Genomic DNA, 5,836 nt, shown 5'->3' on the forward strand with positions numbered 1-5,836 from the left:
GGACCAATTGGAGTGAGAGTGCCGGACAACTGTGTATATATATATATATATATATATACATATACTGTGTGTGTGTGTGTATATATATATGTATATATATATATATTTATATATCCACAGTGCTGCTGGCACTCTGAACAACGCTGTGACAACTTGATTCTGTGCCAGAATCCAATATCATACACCCCTAAAAAACAAACGGCACTAAGACACTGGTGTAAAGAACAATAGATTTTATTGTAAAAAGATCAACAGTTTGTATGGTCCTGACGACAAGCTATTGTTCTTTACACCAGTGTCCTAGTGCCGTTTGGTTTTTGGATGTGTATATATATATATATATATATATATATATAATTAATTGTGGCTAGATTTTTTTTTTTTTTTGGATTTGGAAACCCCCCTTTCAAATTCCTGCGTTTGCCACTGGTTCCAAGGAACGTTGAACCGCAGCAGTGGAGATGTTGTGAAAGGTCATTTGATTCTTATCTTTTAACAAAATTATTAATGTGAGCAGATAAGAAATTGACTATTTACTTTATCACTTTTTTGGCAACATATAAACGAGGATGCACACTAGACGATATGTCGTCCAATTCCGCAGATGGAAGCAACATATCAGTTACATGCATCGTCTAGTGTGTACCCATGATATGCGCACTCCCGCAAATCATCCGTCGGCCCTAATGCAGGGCTGTCGTGGGATGTTGCTAATGATGTAATGCAGCATGACATATGCCCCCCATCGGACCTGACATCGGCAAGTGTGTATGCACTTACTGATGCGGGTCCCGTCGCCGGCGATATCGCACTGGGTACACATCAACTAATGTGTACCCAGCTTATCACAACTTTTAAATTATGTTTGCAATGTAATTAATATATAAAAAATGTTGCATGAATGGCAACAGCCTCTATCATTATGGCAGTCAAAAAAACAGTTAAATAAAAGTAGTTTTAGATAGTTGCTTAATAAAAAGGATGGATCATACCCAAATCTGCACATTGCTTTACCTTTACATGGCGACAATGACATGTACAGAAAGGTCATACAAACAGATCACAATCTTATCTCAGACTGGCTGAAGGCCAGAAAGGTTTATGCGTTACTGTATGTGCACGACAATGGGTACAAAGAAGACGCACACTTACTGTATTGTTCTTGTGTAATACAAAAAACCACCATGAACTGGAATATGAATTCGAAAGCAATCTAAATATAAACAAGAAATACTTTCTGGAATAAAGTGAAACTTGTAGCACAGGATTCCTGAGAGCAGTGATATATTGTTTAGTTTCTTGTTTCCTGGGTTCAGTGATGGCCACTTCTGATCTTAGAGCTGAGCTGTGCTGCTCTATCTGCATGAACATTTATACAGATCCTGTAACGCTAACTTGTGGTCACAACTTCTGCCAGGTCTGTATTACCAGACAATGGGACCATCAGGATGACGGAGAATATACCTGTCCTGGATGTATGCAGAGGTTTAAGGACAAACCTGAACTAAAAAGAAATCTCACCCTGTATAATGTAGCACAGACTTTTCTACATACTCATCCAGAACAGGACTCCACTGGGATCTTCTGCACTCACTGTGATGTTCCTGTACCTGCTGCTAAATCCTGTATACACTGTGAAACCTCCATGTGTGACAATCACCTGAGGAAACATGACAGGTCAGTGGAACACACTTCAATTCCACCATCTATGTCTTTGAGAGAGAGAAAATGCTCCATCCACAAGAAGATCCTGGAGTATATCTGCCTAGATGACGCAGAATGTATCTGTGCCACTTGCTGTCAGGCTGGGGATCACCTAGGACACTCATTGCAGTCACTGATTGAGGCATCCGATAATAAGAAGGGGAAACTAAGGATTCTTCTAGAGAAACTGACCTTAAAGAAAGAGGAGACTGACAGAAGAGCTCAGACTCTGAAAGAGCGCAAAAAAGAATTGCAGAAACAAGCAGCTGGTGTAACAGAGAGAGTCATTCTCTTCTTTAAAGACATAAAGAGACAGCTGGAAGTCTTAGAGGAAAGCATCATGAATGAGATTAGCAGGCAAGAAGAGCAAGTTACACTCCCAGTCTGTGATCTGATCCAGCAGCTGGAAGTAAAGAGAGTTGAGCTGTCCAGGAAGATGCATCACATTAACAAGCTGTGTAACATGGCTGACCCACTCACTGTCCTACTTGAACGCGAATCAGACACAGATGACTTTAGTAACACTGAGAAGAGATATAATGAGGACAAGGGGAGACCTGGTAAACAGGTCCATGATATAGGTGATCTGCATGTTTACCTCATCTCACAGTCATTACGCTCATTGTCTGATATAATCACAGGTCTAAAGAAGGGGATCTATAAGCAGGAATCCACAGACATGCTACTGGATATAAACACAGCTGGCAAAAATGTTCATGTATCCAATGACCTGACAAAAGTATCTTGGTCATTAGCACAGAAGAATTACCCAGAAATGCCAGACAGGTTTCATATTAATCAGATATTAAGCATCCACAGTTTTACTTCAGGCCAATATTACTGGGATGTAAAAACTAGCAAATCAGGGGACTGGAGGGTAGGTGTGTGTTATCCCAGTATAGGCAGGAGAGAACATTCATCTATCATTGGGAATAATAACAAGTCATGGTGTTTACATAGATGTACTAATATGATCTCATTGCCACATGGCAGCAATATTAGTCAGTATTCAGTCATTCATGATGGTGAGTTTATCCACTTACCTCACAACATTTCTAGTGTTAGATTCAGGATATATCTGGATTATGAGGCTGGGCAGCTGTCCTTTCATGAGCTGTGTGACCCAATTAAACATTTGCACACATTCACTGCCACCTTCACTGAGCCCCTTCACGCTGCATTCTACGTGTGGGACAAGTTGTGTGGGAAAGGTAGTTGGGTGAGGATTACAAGTAATGAGGAACGACAATGATTTACAAATCTGGGGATTAGGAGAAATAATGGAAAGTTTAGACTTGTCATGTTTCCTGTAACCATATAAAACAAAGATAGATATATAAATAGACAGAGCCATAGCTAGGGTAGTGCGGCCGGTGCCATCGCAGAGTGTACAACAGGTCAGGGGGCGCTGTTTGGGCCTGTCAAATTTCTGTTTATTATCATTCTTGCTTGTGGCTTCCTCTTATTTCATCCCCAGCATCTCCTGGCCTCTCCTATCTCTTCCCTGGCCCTTCCCCATGAAGGGCACTATGTCCCTTTGAAAAATGAGTGGGGCGCCAATGCTCTTTCTGGCACAGGGCACCAAAAAGTCTGGTTACGGCTCTGTAAATAGATAATTATACATTTAATATAGATTTTAGGAAGATTATAACTTAAAAATGTTTCCTCTTATATTTTGCATTGCTGTAAGAAAATCTGTAAATAATCCATGTCACACTGTCAGATCCTGCCCCTTTGGAGCTTACAGGCAAAATTCCCTAATACATACAAACACAATGACACCCACACGTGAGAGGAAACCAAAGCACCCTGGGGAAACCCACACAGACAAGGAACTAAAATAGACACAGAATGTATAGACAATGTCCTCTGACAGGTTATACTAGTGCCCTCACATTTGCATATCATACCTATTTAAAGAACACTCATTACAGAATAGCAAACGACGATATATGTTATAGTCAATTGCCATAAATGATTTTACACTAGAAACCTAAAATCACCATGAAATACTTTATTATTTAACATAAATTTGGGAATACTATACAATACTTGCGCACATACACAAATCATATTAGAGTGTAAGCTATTGCTTATGATTGTACTACTGTAAGAGTTGTACAAACTGTTATTAAAGAGCTTCAAATCAGATTTGTTAAGTCTTCACTGTACAAGTTTGGACTAATTAGGCAATATTACACAATGTTAGACTTCTGTCATTCAAAATGGCTTCTTACTAAATACCAGTTAACCAAAGTTATGTTTGTAATATTTAAATGTTTCATGTTTTGTATCATTATTGATAGTAGGACATAAAATCCAAGTCATGTATATTGTAAATGATGTATATTTATGCTTAAAGAAGATTTTCAGGCAAACGTTTATATTTTCCTTAACAAATATAATTATAGAGACCCATGTATCTCTGTAGCATCTGTCCTGTGGCAGGGAGACTGGCGCCCTTCTCTCTGGTGATGGCCTGATCTATTTAGTTTAAATTAATTTGATATTACTATTTCTGCGTCTATGCATTTTTAGTTTGTATGGATCATTTCTATGCCTTAAATTTGTTTTCTTAAACTAACACAAGTTGGGTACATCCTATATTGACTCTCAGGGTTAAATTTAAGTGAGAGTTTTTAGAAGTGAGTTTTAGAAGATATGTTGCCCATAGCAACCAATCAGATTCTAGATATTATCTTCTAGAAGGTGCTAGTTAAATGTTAATTAGACTCTGATTGGTTGGTATGGGCAACATCACATCTAAAACTCACTTCTAAAAACTCTCACTTTAGTAAATTACCCCTGAGATTGCAGTTGAAATGTCTAATAGACAAGAATCGTTTTAAATAAAATGTGATCATTAGAATTTTTATTCTTTATAACTTTCAATGTAACATGAAAAAGGAAGAAAAACGATTTCCCATAAGGGGCACTCACTGGATAGATTGGACTATATATTTGAAAGCCAGCTAAGTATTGTGATTAGTGAAAATAACAAAAAAGTGTGTCGTTTTGTGTAATAAAGTGATTAAAAAATACTATTTACTTGTCTGGTGTTTTTGTCAATTATTATGACCTAATGCTTTAAATTACCTTATGATGTGAGTCCCAGTGTATATTATTAAATAGATGTAAGTTCACAAAACTTATGTTCATATAATAACGTATTGGGGAAAACTCACCACTATAACAGATTGTAACCACTTTAAATGATCATAAGGAGCCTGTCTAAATTGGCCAGTCTATGATGACTCTGTAATAAAGGTTAAGATATGTCAATTGTTAAATATATATGATCCTATCTAACTCCAGATTGTCACATCCTCTCATAAATGTGGTATTTAGTGAAATATCCCATGCATAATATATATTTATTTATTGTACTCTGCGGGGCTGTCTGAAATTAGTAAGTCCACCAATTGATCTTTTCACCCTGTACCTGCCAGTTAGAAACTGGCTCATAAAGATCTTAATGTATACTCCTTGCACATATGTTTGTGCTATTAGAACCCTTTAGTTGTTCAGAGACATAAAGAAATATTACTGTGAAAGAAATACGTTTTTACTCCAGGATCATTCATGCAGTCCCGAGTATTATATGGCAGTGTATATTATATATCACTGTGACTCAGCAACAGATAATTTACCATTTTTAAGTTTTATTTTTTTCTATCTGGACCTCTATATGTTTGGATAAAATTAAGTTACATATAGTACAATCTATCCAGTGCATGCCCCTTATGGGAAATCTTTTTTCTTCCTTTTTCATGTAGTGATGAATTATATTCCCGGGTGCACCTCACCTCTAATATAGTGGGGCTTATTTTGTCCTTCAAAATAAATGAATTGACATTATATGGATTGGATTGGCTGATTGTTAGAATATAAATTTAGATTTAAGGTCTGTGTGGACACTTTTCTCTTTCGTGCATAACCTTCAATGTTACAAATGATATTACTTACAGAACATATTTTATAATTATGTCTGAAATCTTCACTGTCATTTTTTATTTGTTGTGGTTTTATTCTGTCCTAAAATAATGCTGGGGTGTAGGGTTATTTCAGGTCACTTCATTTTAATGATTTCCTATTTTTATTTCCACAATAGGTTCTGAACTTTCTGCAATGC

At 37.0% G+C, this 5,836-nt stretch overlaps 1 protein-coding gene across 1 annotated transcript; it reads left to right on the forward strand.

Annotated features, from left to right (window-relative positions):
- Positions 1-1,318: 1,318 nt before the first annotated feature.
- Positions 1,319-4,727, forward strand: LOC148511891 (E3 ubiquitin-protein ligase TRIM11-like). Its single transcript, XM_088482501.1, has one exon. The coding sequence runs from the start codon at positions 1,319-1,321 to the stop codon at positions 2,954-2,956; it is 1,638 nt and encodes a 545-aa protein (XP_088338627.1). The 3' UTR covers positions 2,957-4,727.
- The last annotated feature ends 1,109 nt before the right edge of the window (positions 4,728-5,836 follow it).

Source organism: Taudactylus pleione, unplaced genomic scaffold, assembly GCF_031769625.1.
Source record: "Taudactylus pleione unplaced genomic scaffold, aTauple2 ptg000290l, whole genome shotgun sequence".
NCBI classification, from domain to species: domain Eukaryota; kingdom Metazoa; phylum Chordata; class Amphibia; order Anura; family Myobatrachidae; genus Taudactylus; species Taudactylus pleione.